Here is a 15427-nt window from a genome sequence, read left to right as displayed (position 1 = left end):
ATTCTCAATTGTTTCATCATATATTTTTTCAATTCCGGAATTGTTAATCACATGAATGACCCCAGAGCAAGTGCGACAGTCTTTGTGTGACATAACGAGTCAAGAGCAGGGAATGCTAGCCGCCCACCTGCAGCGTAGCAGGGGGCTCAGGGCTGCTGTCCCGCCTGTGGATGATCACGGACGTGCTTCTCTTGGTTTTACCTGCTCCACGTCGCCGGGCTTTGGTCTTCACACGTAGGCAGCGTGCTGTGCGCGTGTTTCTGTGATGTGCCTTTTCACACACACTGTGAGGTTTTGAGATTAGTTCGTGTTAATGAGTGGAATTGTTCCAAGGATTTTGTTACTTTTTAAGGTTTATTTTTTTTGAGAGAGAGAGTTGGGGAGGGACAGAGAAGGAGAGAGAATCCCAAGCAGGCCCCGCACTGTCAGCACAGAGCCCAGCATGGGGCATGAACTCACGAACTGTGAGATCGTGACCTGAGTTAAAATCAAGAGTCAGACGCTTAGCGGACTGAGCCCCCTAGACGCCCCCCCAGGAATTTTAAATTAAGAAATAGGCTACCAGGGATATTTGGAGCATGTCACTACACATTTATTCTCTAGTTAACTTGCCCAACTCAAGTGGACGAGAAGATTATTTCCTGCCTCTGTTGCGCGGTAACCCGAGAGGTTTGCAGATGCCGCGGATCGACTTTAGAACCAGGCGGTATGCTGGAGAGTTCCATTTAAAAGTGCCAGTTGGAACCGTTTCACCAGCTTCACGGTCAGACGTAACCTAAGCAATATGTGGGGCTTGGCGCCAGCACCTCAGTCAGCCGGCGGGAAGCGGCCGAGAACGGACACGGGTGTAGGCACTGCGGCCTTCCTCGGAGTCTTTCTGCTGCGATGTGTGACATCGGAGGGACTGTGCAGCAGACTTACAAAACTGACCTGTGCTCTCCGTGTCCCATCCTCACCGTCGCGTTCATTTGGTCCTTTTTCTCTCAGTTAACTTACAGAGACTGGTTACGGCTGGAACTAGAAATTCAACCTGAGGTCGACTGTCTTTCAGATACAGAAAGGTAAGCGTTGAAAGGGATCTGCCCTTGACAGTGGTACAAGGCTTTGCGCATTGTCTTAAAGCCTAAGTCTTGTCATTACATCTCGGTGTTCAATTTGATATGTATACCTATGGGCACAGTTTCATTCATTCATTCCTTAATTCAAGAAACGTTTGTGGAGCTCCTAGTGTGTGCCATGCACTTCTAGAATGTTCTAGAAACTGGGAAGTGCATTGTGATGAGACAAGTCAGCCCATCTGGTACCTTTGTGTGCTTCTACTCCCAACGTCCCTGCCTGGGCACTCTCGCCAGGTGTAAACCTGAGCAGGCCGGGCGGCAAGCAGGCAGGTGGACAAAATGGATTAGAAGTAGGGATGCACACTCAGGACCCCAGGGTTAGGGGGTGCATCAGGGGCAGATGTACATGCCTCAGGTGGGAGAAGAGCAGGCGGGGCGACTGTCGTGAGGGGCTGTGGTGGAGTCCTGGCCCTCTGGGGTCCTGAGGGAGCTTGCCAGAGTTCTCAGCTGGCGCGGCCGGCTGGGCAGGCAGAGCGCTGACGGGTGCCGCGTGCAGTACTGGCTCTGAGCTGGTGGAGCAGGTCCCTGGGCCAATTACTCAGACCATAGGGACGGGGGATGTGCTGTTCTGGGCGTGAGAGTGGGGTGCTGACAGGCCCCTGCATGTGGGGCTGTGGGAGTCAGGGAAGGAAATGTGCTGTAGGTGCAATGGAGTTGGTGGGGCACAGGAACCCTGGGGGCAGCTGAGGGCGGGGGTCAGCGTGAGCCGTCCTGAGCCACTGTCCCTGTGCAGTCAGAGATGCGGCTCGTGTGCCGGGGGTGGGGGGGGGGGGGCGGGGATTCTGTCCCGTGGTGTCAGATTGCAGAGGAAGTCGGAACCGTGGAAAGAACTGCTTTTCCGACAAGGTGGACGTCTGCCTGCTTCTCGGGTCTGTGTGCAGCCAGCTGTGAGTGCTTTCTGCGCAGGCGCACGTGCCCTGGGGTCTCCCCGCTCTCCCTCCTCTCTTTCCACTGGGAAAAGGAAAAGAAGGAATTCATTTTTTGGTGTGAGGATCCATAATAAGCATTTCTTACCCTCAGGTCACTGTGTGTTAAGTTGTGCTTAGACCTTTCCTGTTTTCATTCAACAGGCAATGCTCAGATACATTGTGTAACAGTTTCAGATGGCCTGGGCGAAGCACCAGCCCTTATAACCTCTGTTCCTTGCCCACTTGTGGGTTTATGGAAACGTCTTACTCGTGGCTCTTTCTGCATAAATAGACTACAGTGTCATGTGCCTCTCTTGCTGCGGCTTTAGTTAGTACATCCTCAGGATCCTTCCCATGAGCACCTGCAGAGTCTGGGCCAGACGTGGGCATCTTTGCTGACGGACCCTGGAGTCACGACCCTGGGGATGGCCCCCGAGGAGGCCTCGATTGCAGTAGAGGGCCTTCCCGCCACCCAGAAGCCCCAGGTCTCGCCACCCGCCATTGTCGTGCCGCTGGCTGTGGGCTCTCGTCCTGGCTCCCGGAACCACTGGTTTACAGCCTTTCCCAGCACAGACCTTGGTGTTTGCTGTTGCAGGTGGGACTTCCAGCAGTGGGCGCTCCACGAGTACTTCCTCCCCAAGCCCTCGGCTGCGGGCGGCTGCGACGGGGACCTGCAGGTGGCGTGCGCGGTTCTTGTCGACGTGCTGATAGACTTCCGCCAGAGGTTGGGAAGGCTGATGCCAAAAAGCATCTTACTTTTAGTCTTGATTCTTCCAAGGTGTTTTGTCTGTCCACTCTGTGTTTGACAAAACACAACTGAACGTGTCCTGCTAGTGGGTCTGAGTCTGTGCGGAGGAAAGGTAAGCTTTCTGGATCCGTTTTCTTTGTGTGCAGATTTGCCAGCGGCAGCGACTTGTCTTTCTGCTGTCATCCGACATGTGGGTCGTAGGCGTAAAGGGTGGAGGAAGTGGGCGGCCGGCGGCACCCTCCGAGAGGGCTGCAGTGCGGACGTGGGCTCACTGCCGTGGGGCAGAGCTCCCCGTACCGTGCCCGCTGGGCTGGGCCCTTAGCATCTTCGTCCTCCGATTGTGTGAAGCTGAGGAGTAAAATCGGTTCCATTCTCCACGTTTTGGGTGATGGATTACTTCCATCCTAGAAAACCAGTCTCGTTCCCCTTGTTCCCCTTTACCTCCCGCTGCGCCTCTTCTCCACAGGGATCTGTAAACGTATCGCCTGGTTAGCGGAATTCTTACGAACTCACATTTCAATACAACCAACAGCCCTGGAGTTCTTCCTACCAGCGCCTAGTGGCTGGGAGCAGCACGTAGGGCACCAGGCAAACGGACGCTGGGGCCAGGCCTCTTGCTCTCAGTTTTTCTCTTGGGAGGGATAAACGAGTATGTGTGCACGGAATGAAATCAGCGTCTCCATTCCTTCCCTGTCCCCCAGCTCCTGGCCACCCTGAATCTATTTTATGTCTCTGGATTTGTCAGTCCTGTCACACAAATATGTGTGTGACACATTGTGTCTGGCTTACTTGGAATAACGTTTTCAAGGTTAGGGTATATTGTAGCATGTCCATCGAGTGACAAATGGATGAAGAAGACGTGGTGTGTGTGAAATTGTGTATATAGAGAGAGAGCGAATGGAATATTACTCGCTGATCAAAGAGAATGAAGTCTTGCCACTTGCAACCACATGGGTGGAACTAGAGTAGATTATGCTGAGCGAAATAAGTCAGAGAAAGATAAATAGCATGACTTCACTCATCTGTGGAAGTTATGAAAGAAAACAGAGGAACATAGGGGAATAGAGAGAAAAATAAAAAGAGACAGGGAGGGGGCGCCTGGGTGGCTCAGCTGGTTAAACGGCTGACTCTTAATTTCGGCTCAAGTCACGATCTTCTAGTTTGTGGGATCGAGCCCCATGTCAGGCTCTGTGCAGACAGCACAGAGCCCACTTGGGATTCTTTCTCTACCCCTCCCCTACTTTCTCTCTCCAAATAAACATGAAAAAAAATTTTTTTTAAAGAGAGAGGGAGACAAACCATAATATACTCTTAAATACAGAGAACAAACAGGGCTGCTGGAGGGTGTTGGCTGGCGGGTAGATGGGCGATGGGCATTAAGGAAGGCACTTTTCGGGCCGAGCACTGGGTGTTGTAAGTGATTAATCACTAAATTCTCCTGAAATTATTATTACACTATATGTTAACTAACTAGAATTTAAACGAAATTTAAAAATCGATATATCGTAGCATGTATCAGAACTTCATTCTTTTTATTACTGAGTAGTAGTATCCCATTGAAGGATGGACCACGTTTTGTTTATTCATTAGTTGATGGACATTGGGTCTTCCCCTTTTGACTATGAATAATTCTGTTAAGAACATTTGTGTACAGGCTTTTCTGTGGTCCTGTGTTTTCATTTCTTTTGGGCATATGCCTAAGAATGGGGTATGTATGCTGTGTTATACTTTAACTTTTTTAGGAACTACCAGACTGTTTTCCAGCATCAGAGGGTTCCACTTCCTCCCCGTTACATCAACATAGTTGTCATTATCTTTTACTTATACCCCTCCTAATGGACGTGCACTGGCATATATCATTATGGTTTTGATTTGTTTTTCCCTGGTGGCTATTGATGTTGAACATATTTTCATTTACGGGTTGGCAATTTGTGTATCTTCTTTGAAAATGTCCTATCCTTTGCCCATTTTAAAATTGGGATGTTTTATGGAGTTGTGTTCCTTATGTATGCTATATACCACATCCTTATCAGAGATGAGTGGCAAATATTTTCTCCCCTTCTGGGGCGCTTGGGTGGCCCAGTTGGTTGAGCATCCGACTTCGACTCAGGTCATGATGTCATGGTTTGTGGGTTCAAGTCCCACGTCGGGCTCTGTGCTGACAGCTCAGAGCCTGGAGCCTCCATCAGATTGTGTCTCCCTCTCTCTCTGCCCCTCCCCCACTCATGCTCTGTCTCTTGCTCTCTCGAAAAGAAACCTTAAAAATTTTTAAAAACAATAATAAAAATAAATTTTGATGAAGTCTAATTTATCTTTTTAATTTTAGCTCTTAATTTAGGTCTTTGATTAATTTGAGTTAATTTTTGTATATGGAATAAGGAAGGGATCCCTCTTCATTCTTTTGCATGTGGACATCCAGTTGTCCCAGCATGTTTTGCGGAAGATACCGTCCTTCCCCATTAAATGGTCTCAACATCCTTGCCGAAAATCAGCTAACCATACATGTGAAAATTTGTTTCTGACCTTTTCTTATTGAGATGGTGTTTATGTCTGTTCTTATGCCAGTATCGCAGTTTTGATTACTGAAGGCTTGTAGGAAATTTTAAATCGGGAAATGTGAATCCCTCAACAACCCCCCCCCCACGCCCCCCCCCCCCCCCCCCCCCCCCGCTGCCCAAGATTGTTTTGGGTATTCTAGGTCCTTGCAATTCCATCTGAATTTCAGGATCAGTTTGTCAGTTTTAACACAATCAGCTGGGATTCTGCTAGGATTGCACTGTATCTGTAGATGCATGTTAGCACTGTTACCATTTTACCAATACTGAATCTTTCTATCCGTGAACTTTCTTTCGACAGTATTTTATAGTTTTCAGTGTACGTGTCTTACACCTCGTTGGTTAAATTTATCCTGAAGTATTTTATTCTAACACCATTGTAAATGGAATTATTAATTCCACTCTTGGTGGTTTAGAAAAATACAACTGATTTTTGTATATTGATTTCATGTCCTGCAACTTTGTGAACTTGCTTTAGTAGTTTTTTATTGGTGATTCTTCAGGATTTTCTATATACAAGATGTCATCTCTGAATAAGATGGTTTAACTTTTTCCTTTACAATCTGAATGCCTTTTATGCCTTTTTCTGAGTGAACTGTCCCAGCTAGAACTTCCAGTGCAATGTTGTATGGAAGTGGGAGAGAGGACCACTTTGTCTTATTTCTGATCTTAGGAGGAAAGCTTTCAGTCTTTCATCATTAAGTATGATGTGAACCGTGGGTTTTTCACAGATGGCCTTTATCAGGTTAAGGAAGTTCCTTTCTGGTCTTAGTTTGTTGAGTGTTTTTATCATGAAAGGGTATTGAATTTTGTCTAATGTTTTATGTGTGTCTGTTGAGATGATCGTATGGTTTTTGTTTTCTTATCCTATTGATACATGTATTACATTGATTTTAGGGTGTTGAACCAACCTTGCATTCTTAGAATAAATCCCACTTGGTCATGGTACATAATTGTTTCAGGATGTTGCTCGATTGGGGTTGCTAGTATTTTGTGTGTATGTTTTGTTGTTCGTTGTTGATGACTGTGGGTGTCACATGGTCCTCTGGGACCTCCTGGCTCTGTGACCACACGCCAGCCTGGAGGCGGGAGGGGAGGCTGGAATGCCCGCACATCAGGAGATAATTAGGAGGCTTTTGTTGTGTTTTGTTTCAGTTCGAGGAATTTCAACTACTCAGAGAATTCTGATTTGGTTCTCAGTGGCTGCCCAGGAAATCGGGATATTTTTTCCAGATTGCAGGTGAGCTAGAATATGTGAAACCCAGTGTTTCACTGCATCTATGTCATCTGCTATTAAGATTATTTTTATTTTTATTTTACAGAGAATGTGAGCCAGGGAGAGAGGTTTTTTTTGTTTTTTGTTTTTGTTAATTTTGAGAGAGAGTGCATGCAAGTGGGGGAACGGCAGAGAAAGGGAGAGAGAGAGAATCCTCAGCAGGTATGCTGTCAGTGCAGAGCCTGATGCTGGGCTCGAACCCACAAACCATGAGATCATGAACTGAGATGAAGTCAGATGCTTAACCGACTGAGCCACCCAGGCGCCCCCTGGGAGAGAGAATCCTAAGCAGGCTCCACACTCAGCGTGGAGTGTGATGTGGAGCTGCAGTCCACAACCCTGGGATCATGACCTGAGCTGAGAGTCGGACACTCAACTGACTTAGCCACCCAGGCACCCCAAGATGTTTATTAGAAATATCCGCAACGGGTCCTGAGGCTCCCCAGCAGAATGAAAACCAACATCATGCATATAAGGTCCCAGACCCAGAGGGACAGTGTGCTCACTTCACCAGTGAGTATCACAAAAAATGAAGAAACAAAAGCTGTGGTGCCAGAACCATCTCCGGGCTTTGGGACATTTAAAATCTGAAAATAGAGGCGATTGAGCAAATAGCAGCTTCAGTAGTAACATGATTGCTCTGCACCGCTGTCTGCTTTTTAGCTCTTGGCTGCTCTGTTTGGATGCCAGCCTCTGAGAAATGACGTAGCTAGCCCCCCACTTGCCAAAGGAGGGCTTAGAGACTGTTCCACAGGGTCACCCGGCACCTCCACAGGCTGGCGGGTTCTCGTCACCGAGGCAGGCGCACTTAAGAGGGCGTGGAAATGGGGCTCTCGTTTTGAAATGAAAAGTATAGTTTTCCAGTCCGAGTACCTGTTCGTCTCGGGTCTTTTCAGGGTGGTTAAAGTCGGACCCTGTGAGTGGGCTCTGGGGTCAAAGTGCAGACCGTGCTCGCTCTGGTTCCATGTCCACAGCGTACACGGGGAATCTGTACCTCTGGAAGTACACGGGCAGCTCCTCGTTAACAGGATTCTGGGTGTGGATTTCGCGCTTCCTCGTGGTGTTTCTGCTTTCCAGGTGCTTGAATAGAGAGAATGTGGGGAGTGACAGAAGCCATGGAGGGGGAGGTCTGGAACACTGGGGAAATTTACCTACCAGTGAATAAAACATCCCACAAAGAAGAGCCCCCAGTGCCCTCATCTTGCCCTTCTGTCCGCCGCATCCGTCATAACTGGCTGTGGTGGGGGGTGAGCTGGGAGGGCAGACAGTGCATCCTGGGGCTTGGGGTCACGTGTGGCAGGGACGATGCTTTGAAGTGGGTGCTTGGCTTTTTCTGTCTCTACATCTGAATGTGCGCAGACACTGCACACACTTTGTGCTTTCAGTCTACAGGCATTCATTGAGTGCCTGCTGCGTACGTGCCTCCCGTCCATAATTCGTCCTCAAATTATGTGCACGCACACAACTGTGTGTAGTAAAAGAGCAAATGATAAACAGTAAAATGTTAGCCATCGGTGAAACTGGGTAACGGTGTTCTTTGTACTGTTCTGGTTCTATTTTTGCAACTTTTCAATGATTTCCAAGTAAAAAGGCTTGTCCCAGTCATTCCTAGCTCCTCTTGGGAGACTCCCCCAAGCCCACCCAACCTCATTTCAGAGTCCTGATTGGGGCTGACCGTCAGCCCTGAGGACTCCCTGCCTTCGCTCTTGGGGACGACCACCTGGAGCCAGCGATAAAAGTACGTGACCGTTTTGGTCTTGCTTTTTCCAGGAGATGGCTGCCGGCCTGGAGCAGGGCCCGGCGGCACCCCGCAGTTGCTCTCCTCCTCAGGGGCACTTCCTTTTCGGAGTTTTCCGCAGACGGCTCCAGGCACTGGCAAGCGGGTGGGATGTGGCCGCCCGCCTTCAGAGACAGCGGGAGCTGCTTGTGTACAAATGGTAACACAGCACTGTGGAGAGATTCTGTCTTAAATTGAATTTCTTTTCCATCGGTGACTTGTTTCCTTCCCCTATCCCCAGCCTGCGACGGCGTCTTCTCCTTGGTGTTCCCATGGACATCAGGGTTTGAAGCTTTGCGTTAAAGCCTTCCTCTTCAGACTCAGGAGCTGCTTTGCTGAAAGCTGTAGCCTAAGGAATTCATGTCAAAATAAGGAAAACCCTGTGTGCCCAGAGATATTCATTGTCGCCATATTTATGAGTAGGAGGTCACGTCATTTCCGAGTTCTAGGGAATAGCTTGGTTAGACTGTGGGGCACCTCTTACTTGGCTACTGCACAGCTTGAAAACGGGTCGTGGGGTAAGACCTCGTGCATGTCGGCAGTGGGTCCAGCAAGGCACAGTCCCAGGGAAGGACTCCAGTTCCGGGAGCGGGTAAGGAGGGTGGTTACAGACCAGAGCCCGAGCTCCCAGGGAGCGACGTGAGGCCAGGCCATCGCTGCTGACGCAGCTCTTTTTTGCCAGGATCCTCCTCGGTCTGCCCCCGTCTATTGTCGTCGGCCGCCCCCAGGCCAGCCAGCCAGCCGCCCCTGACTGCACCGAGTTCTTCCACTTGGTCAACTCTGAGCTGGTAGGTGTGGGCGAGTGACCGTGGGACCCGGGGACAGGGGCGATCGATCGCTGGTTCTCGAAAACTCACGAGCGCATCTGTGGTCACTTGGAGCCAGTCACTTGAGTGTGTGTCCGGACCACGTGGGATTGCCGAGGGAAAGAATGGGGTACTGCTCCGGGAGCCAGCAGTCGGGGCCTCTGTGTGCCCAGCCTCCTCCCACAGCCGGAGCCGGGGCCAATGAGGCGCAGGCATCGGATGTGGCTCCCTTCCTTGACAGCTTCAGTCCCTTTCCGGAACTCTCCTCAACTTTCAGCCGCCAGGATCCGTGGAGTCTTGCACACCACGCGTCTCCGCTGCTTTCTAGTTTTGACATTTCGGGGGCACATAAGCCAGAGGTGCCGCGAGGACCACGGGTCCCACCAGTCTGCCCTGCTTCCGGCGTCCACACTGCTCAGTGTCAGGGGCTCCACGAGCTTAAAGTGTCGTTTTAGTTCTTAAAAATGTACAAAGATGACTGGAGATTGAACTGAGGCCCCATTCTGTCACAGCTTTAAAAGGTGACTTAGAAGTCCGGGGAGATGAGACTAGGTGTTCTTTGGGTTCTTAGCAAAGGCTGCTTTCTTCAGAGCTCTCAAAAGGGCCCGTGAAGGCTGGCAGATGTGGAAACGGGCAGGACAGAGACGCAGACAAGGGGTGGAGAGGCGAGTTGCCATCCCGGCAACAGGGCCGTCAGAGAGTGCCGTCCTCACCTCCTGGGCCGTGTTGGGGCCGAAGTGGGCAGGCTGCACGGAGGAGCCACGTGAAGAGGCACTGAGCCATGCAAATTCTGGGCCAGCATGCCCGAGGACAAAAGGCCAGATCTCTGGTCAGCAGTGGTGCTGTGACCCGGCTGCCATCTTCAAGGCGTGTTCTCACAGCTGGAGTCTGTCAGCAGACCCCCCCCCCCCCGCCCCACCACCGCCATCGGTTCCTTTCTCACTGGCTTATGCTGTTTTGCAGAGAAACTTCTCCCATGGAAGCGCACTGACCCACGACCTCACAGTCCACTTCTTCAGGGTAACTGTCTCCCTCTGCGCCTCCCCAGTCGCCTGCTCACACCATTTGGGCCACATCCTCACTCTCACTTGTGCTTTGAGGCCACGGCATCTTCCAGGGCCGGGGTGTACATGCAAACCGCTGAGCTTCTGGCATGTTCTCTCCTCCAGGGGCTCCTCAATGCTTGTTCACAAAGTGGAGACCCCTCCCTGACAGCAGACCTGGTCTTGACCGCGTGCCAGACTGAGTGCCCCCTAGTCCTGACCTCTGCGCTGGTAGGCACGGCGTCTGCTCAGGGCGCTCCCGGGGCTGACGCGGTGACCGGGGACCCAGTTCTTGTCATGTGGGAGAAATGGGGGGAGGGGCGAATAGAACCCAGCAGAACGTAGGAGGGCAGGCTTCCCTGCCTGTGCCTGCCGGGAGGGAACGCGGGTGTGGGTTCACTCTGGTTCCGCGTTGGCACAAGGTGACCCCTAGTTGCCTGTGGTCCCCCACCTCAGTTTCCCGTTGTTCCGCCAGACCACCGTCTCGGGGCTTCAGAGAGACGCTCAGCCCGGCCCTCGCGTGGCCTGACGTTCTTGGGTTGAGAGCGTAGGCTTCCTTCGGGTGTCTTTTTAAGTTTGAGAGAGAGAATCCCAGGCAGGCTCCACGCTGTCAGCACAGAGCCCACCGCGGGGCTTCATCCCGCGAACCGGGAGATCACGACCTGAGCTGAAATCCAGAGGCCCCCCCCGGTGCCCTGTGCTCTTAGATTCCTGACAACAGGCAGCTCCCCTGGTTTCGTCAGCTGGAGCCCAGGTTCTGGCAGCCACGGGAGCCGAGCTGCCGCGCCCCCGAGCATCTCCACTTTTCTCTAGTCTGTGGCTCATTTGGGTGGCGTTCCCTGCAAGAGCCGTGGCGTGTGTTAACCACCCGCTCCGTCGTGTCATCTGCAGAGGAAGAGAAACCCCTCCTGGCACTGCCGTGGACCCAAGTGCACGGGGTACCACCCGAAGGCCGGAGGTGTGGGCGGGACATGCGCCGCGCTGAGCGCTGCCCGCCGGCGGGTGGGCTCCGGTCTTCAGTGGTCACCTGAGGGTTCAGCATCTTGGCTGCGGGGCTGAGGAGGTGTCCGGGTAGAGCCTCCTGGGACCCGCTCACTGGTGATCTCTCTCTTCTGGAAGTTGTGGTGGCCACGTCTGGAGCCCGAACTCCGTAGTCGGTGGAGGAGATGCCTCCAGGGCCCACTGCCCCAGGAGCTGCAGAGACTGTGGGAGGCCCAGCGGTTTGGCAGGAGGTAAGAGGGACGAGGGGATGGGGCGTGGCTGTTCTTTGGGACCCGCACTGGGTTATCTCCATGAACACGTTGGCCTTCACAGGCCATAGGGACAGGTCTGCCAAGAAAGGGAAGAAACAGACGCGACCTAGCAGGTTCCTGTCTGAGAAGCTCGAGAATGTTTCGGGAAAGACTCATGTTAGCAACCCCTGCCCAGCTTTGCTGCCCACCTACGCCCCTCCTCTCCTCTTACGTCTGCAGTCGGCCCAGGACTGACAGTGTCGGCATCACGGGGATGTGTTCGAGAGGCAGATCCGGTCTGCCCAGCTGGCAGTCTCCGGTGCCTGCCGGACTGGGGGACAGCGGTGTTCCTACAGGCAGTCAGGAGGAGCTCACCCCACCCAGCCTCCTTTGTCCCCGAGGTGCCCCGCGTACCGCTCAGGGTCACGAGTGCCTGAAGTCCCGGAAGACCAGGAAGGCCAAATTCCTGCATTATATCCCATTCATTTTTGGCCTGGTTTTGAACCTGCTGGAAACCCTTTCTGGCAGAGAACCCGAGGGTCTGAGTGGCGGGGTCCAGGTCAGAGGCCTGTGTATCGCAACCCTCTTGCAAAGCTCAGCTAGTCGGGACCAGGTGCTCTGGCCGGGCCCCACCCGTCCCCATGTCCACAGCACAGAAGCCCGTTAAGGAGATGGGAAACCCATCTCTAAGCCAGGGACGAGCCTGACACAGGCATAGGGCTCTGCCGGGGGTTGCTGGGGACACAGACCTTGTTTCTGCTGGCTCTGAAGCCCCTCCCTGCACGACGTGAAGGTGGGCAGGGCTGGCGTCCTGACGGTTACGGGACCGAGGACTGGAGGTTTTCGACCACGATGGGGTTTTGAGGCTTCTGTGGTGACACGCGTCCCTGTCTCCTAGCTGCCTCCTCCCTGACACGGCATCCCCTGCGCCTGGCCCAGCCTGGCTCTCTGCTGCCGCACTTTACTTCGAAATCCAGCGAGCCGGGAAAGACAGAGTCAAGAGCCAGCTGGAGAGGCTGGGCTGCCAAGGAGAGGAGGCAAGATACGAAATTCTCTCACTTGTCTTTTCTGGCAAGCTTGCTTCTGACCCGTGCTCTGACCGGCTGCGTTTCTCATGGTTCACCTGAACTGGGCTTTTCCAAGGAGAGACAGGAAGGGTGGGGTCGTCCTGACTTGACAAGGAAGTGAAGTTTACCAGGTTGACAGGTTTAGTAACACTTGACCATCAAGTTCCCTTTTGATCTTACTCGTGTCCTCTCCACAAGCCGGTGCCCCGAGGGGCCTTCTGCGCTCCTGTTTGCACAGCCGGGGTCCCTCCAGGGTGTCCCCAGCTGAAGCACTGGTAAACTGGAAAGTCGGAGCACCCGGCCGGGGTGGGGGTGGGGGGGATGTTCAGTCGCTTAAGCGTCTGACTCTTGATTTCAGCTCAGGCCATGATCTCAGGGTTCCTGAGTTCAAGCCCCGCCTCCATCGGGCCCTGTGCTGACAGCATGGAGCCTGCTTGGGATTCTCTCTCCCTCTCTCTGACACTTCCCCCGCCTGCACGCTCTCTCTCTAAATAAACCTAAAAGTCAACCTGTCCAGGCTCCGGACATATACACCTGCCTGAGGTTTTTGGTAACTATAATTTAATGTGGAAAAACCCACAAGGGAGTTTCTTCTAAGTCTCCCAGGCCTGTGTGAGCTGAGGGGACAGTGTCCAGACAGACCCCACCCAGCCGGGGTGTGTTCCAGCGGGTTGGGGCGGGTGGGCCCCTGCCTCTGGTCAGGGTGGGATGTGTGGGTTTCTCTCTAGGGATTTTATAAACTTCTCCACAAGAAGCCAAGGAGTGAGGCTGGGCTGGGCGTAGTTCCCTGCAGCTCAGGGACAGCAACAGCCTGGTGTTTCACTGCTGTCACTTGTGCAAGCCGTGTTTAAAGGCTCATATAAAATGACCCAGTAGGTAAAAATTTATTCTCGAATTGTCTCTTTAAAGTTTTTCTTCATAAGATCCACTTAGAGGAAAAAAAGAACAATGCCCTTAGTTAGAATTACTTTTTGAGGATACAATGTAGGGAATTTTATTTAAGTTTCTATATTTATTTTGGGGGAGGGAGAGAGAATCCCAAGCAGGCTCTGAGCTGTCCACGCGGAGCCCACACGGGGCTTGATCCCATGAACCGTGAGGTCATGAGCTGAGCCGAGCCACGAGGCGCCCCAGGAATTTAATGTTGTAAGTGCACCCGTTTTGTTTGCAGCTGCTGGTGTTCCTGTTTTTCTTTTCCTTAATGGGCCTGCTTTCATCACATCTGACCCCACACGGAAGACCTCATCAGGTAAGGTGACCTTTCCCACCGCGGGCCTGCATGACACCCCCGAGACCTCCTCAGTAGGGTGTCTGGGAGGACAGCCCCGGAACCTCTGTCTTGAAGGGTTTCTCAAAAGCGAGAACCCCTAGGCCTGTTCTTTGAGGTCTTACTTCAGGACTCAGGCACAAGGGTCCCTGGCCTGTGCCCCCTACAGTCACCATTTAAGGCTCACAGGACACACGAAGGCTCCCCAGTGTGTGTGGCTGTGCTGATACTCACGACCTTCTAGTCAGCCTCCCTCTTCTGTGGGCCACAGGCTGTGGACACCCCGAAGGCTTTGGACATTTGTGCTGAGATTCTGGGGTGTTTGGAGAAGAAGAGGGTATCCTGGCTGGTGCTCTTTCAGTTGACAGAGACAGGTAAGAGGCCACTGAGACTTGATAGCTGGGGACGACGGCCTCCGTCTGTCCTAGTTAGCCATCCGGGAACACAGGCGGCCCAGCAGAGAGACAGGTTGCGATCCCCACTTCTTTTTTTTTTTTTTTTTTTATTTATTTTTGGGACAGAGAGAGACAGAGCATGAACGGGGGAGGGGCAGAGAGAGAGGGAGACACAGAATCGGAAACAGGCTCCAGGCTCCGAGCCAGCAGCCCAGAGCCTGACGCGGGGCTCGAACTCACGGACCGCGAGATCGTGACCTGGCTGAAGTCGGACGCTTAACCGACTGCGCCACCCAGGCGCCCACGATCCCCACTTCTTAATCTTTCTTCAGAAATAACTTTCAGATGGTTAAGAACGGGACCTTGGGCCTGACTTTACTCACTCATTTCCCAAAGTGTATCTTCTTGCCAAATACATAAGCCACATCTTGGGATAAATGCAGAATAAACTCATTTAAAGGACAAAAGAATCCCATGGGGGTGCTGAGTCCCAGGGTGCCGCTAGACCTTCAGGTGGGGGACAGGGGGTCTGCCTGCCTCCGCCACCAGGCCTGCTCTCCAGAATGAGGACGTCGCCCCTCGTCGCCAGGCTCCTGACGTTCCGTGAACGTGCCGACCCTAGGGTAGGCGGGCACCCACGGAGCTGACTAAAGCCATCCCCTCTCGGTGTTGCAGGTGGCGGCCTGGGCCACATCCTCCTCCGCCTGGCCCCAGATCAGTACGTCAGACTGCTGCCGTTCGCCTTCTACAGGTAACTGCACCTACTTCCCGGGTTGCTGCCAGAGCAATCTGGGAAGGAGTTCGTGCCCGCAGGGTCGTGCGTGGTCAGAGGAGGTGGTCCTCCCCTTCCCCCGGCCCTAGATCTCAGTACCACGGCGTGTCTCCCTCCAGACGGGAAAGATGCCTGTGACGTCATTCCTCAGATGAGCAGCTGCCATGCTGATCGCCACTCACCTCTGTGAGGTCTTAGAGTCACTTGTGTCTCCTTATCTTCAGCCTTCTCTCCTACTTTGACGAAGACGCCCTCATCAGGGAGGATGCCTTCCTGCACGTTGCCGTCGACATGTACCTAAAGCTGATCCGTCTCTTCGTGGCCGGGGAAACCAGTGCACTCTCCACCGTAGCCAGCAGGAGCCGGGAGCGCCGGGGCCAGGCAGGTGACACGCCTCGCAGCCCCGTGCAGCCAGCTCTCCGGGGCTTGAGGCCTGTGACAGCCCAGCCCAGCCCAGCCCAGC

The 15427-nt window shown here is 53.0% G+C and overlaps 1 protein-coding gene and 1 long non-coding RNA gene across 11 annotated transcripts in view; one reads left to right on the top strand and one right to left on the bottom strand.

Annotated features, from left to right (window-relative positions):
- The window catches only part of FANCA (FA complementation group A), a 61850-nt gene that overhangs the window by 45851 nt on the left and 572 nt on the right, over window positions 1-15427 (top strand). For 3 of the 10 annotated variants that reach the window (XM_058709577.1, XM_058709580.1, XM_058709583.1), the window contains 13 exons: window positions 988-1061; window positions 2622-2750; window positions 6485-6569; window positions 8376-8542; window positions 9065-9170; window positions 10152-10208; window positions 10358-10462; window positions 11351-11463; window positions 12362-12500; window positions 13702-13779; window positions 14069-14171; window positions 14868-14943; window positions 15189-15345. In XM_058709577.1, the coding sequence (XP_058565560.1) occupies window positions 988-1061; window positions 2622-2750; window positions 6485-6569; window positions 8376-8542; window positions 9065-9170; window positions 10152-10208; window positions 10358-10462; window positions 11351-11463; window positions 12362-12500; window positions 13702-13779; window positions 14069-14171; window positions 14868-14943; window positions 15189-15345 (1389 nt within the window). The other 7 variants (XR_009256271.1, XM_058709579.1, XM_058709578.1 and 4 more) reach the window with 7 other exon arrangements.
- On the bottom strand, window positions 10325-11353 carry LOC131500412 (uncharacterized). Its single transcript, XR_009256277.1, has 2 exons — window positions 11259-11353; window positions 10325-11116 (listed from the first exon to the last, which is right to left on the bottom strand). It is a non-coding gene; the product is annotated as an uncharacterized LOC131500412 (long non-coding RNA).

Source organism: Neofelis nebulosa, chromosome 17 (genome assembly GCF_028018385.1).
Source record: "Neofelis nebulosa isolate mNeoNeb1 chromosome 17, mNeoNeb1.pri, whole genome shotgun sequence".
Classification (NCBI taxonomy): Eukaryota; Metazoa; Chordata; class Mammalia; order Carnivora; family Felidae; genus Neofelis; species Neofelis nebulosa.
This window is presented reverse-complemented; position numbering and strand designations above follow the sequence as displayed.